Below are 641 nucleotides of genomic sequence, written 5' to 3'. Positions count from 1 at the left end.
GGGCGGAGGCAGAGTGGTCGAGAGCGCCGGTGACTGCTGGACACGTATTAAAACACGACCCGCGTGATATTTCCAGGACATTTCCAAAACTTTATCGAACATTTTCAAGGACCTGAGAAATCAATTTTTCAATTTCCATCACTGTTGCAGGTTTGAAAATGTATTCACTCTGCGACACATTTTAAATATTATTATGTTTGGGAGCACGGCTGCACAAACTCACGTTTGCGGTGGCCAGCATGTTTTCTGGATCGACCAGAGTTCGGAGCAGCCCCATCAGCTGCACGGCCCCTCCCAACTCGGGGTCCGTGTCGCAGATCATGTGCTCGATGATGAGGTTGATCAGTAGGATGTCCTGGAAGGTAAGTCACCGTTGAGTGCGTGTTATTTGTTTTTATTTTTTAATTAATCGAATGGTACCAACAATTTTCAATGAGCTGGTTTGAATTCATCCAGAGTACTCACGTCATCGTTCTGCTGAGACTCCTGCATGACAAATTCTCGTACCATGGAGGGGTTGTACTCCACCAGATAAGAGAAGATATCGGTTGCCGCCCCCCGCACTTGAACGTCATCCATTCCCTGTCATAAGCAGAGGTTGTGTCAATCTGGGGAGTCTAATATTTGGTCGGAAAAAAAAA

The 641-nt window shown here is 46.3% G+C and overlaps 1 protein-coding gene across 1 annotated transcript; it reads right to left on the bottom strand.

Annotated features, from left to right (window-relative positions):
• Positions 1-166: 166 nt before the first annotated feature.
• On the bottom strand, positions 167-614 carry LOC109508830 (serine/threonine-protein phosphatase 4 regulatory subunit 3-like). The gene is made up of 2 exons (XM_019858783.1): positions 466-614; positions 167-355 (listed from the first exon to the last, which is right to left on the bottom strand). Exons 1-2 carry the CDS (start codon positions 577-579, stop codon positions 182-184), a joined length of 288 nt encoding a protein of 95 aa, XP_019714342.1. The 5' UTR covers positions 580-614; the 3' UTR covers positions 167-181.
• Positions 615-641: the final 27 nt, after the last annotated feature.

Source organism: Hippocampus comes, unplaced genomic scaffold, assembly GCF_001891065.2.
Source record: "Hippocampus comes isolate QL1 unplaced genomic scaffold, H_comes_QL1_v1.1 C16648838, whole genome shotgun sequence".
NCBI lineage: Eukaryota > Metazoa > Chordata > Actinopteri > Syngnathiformes > Syngnathidae > Hippocampus > Hippocampus comes.
This window is presented reverse-complemented; position numbering and strand designations above follow the sequence as displayed.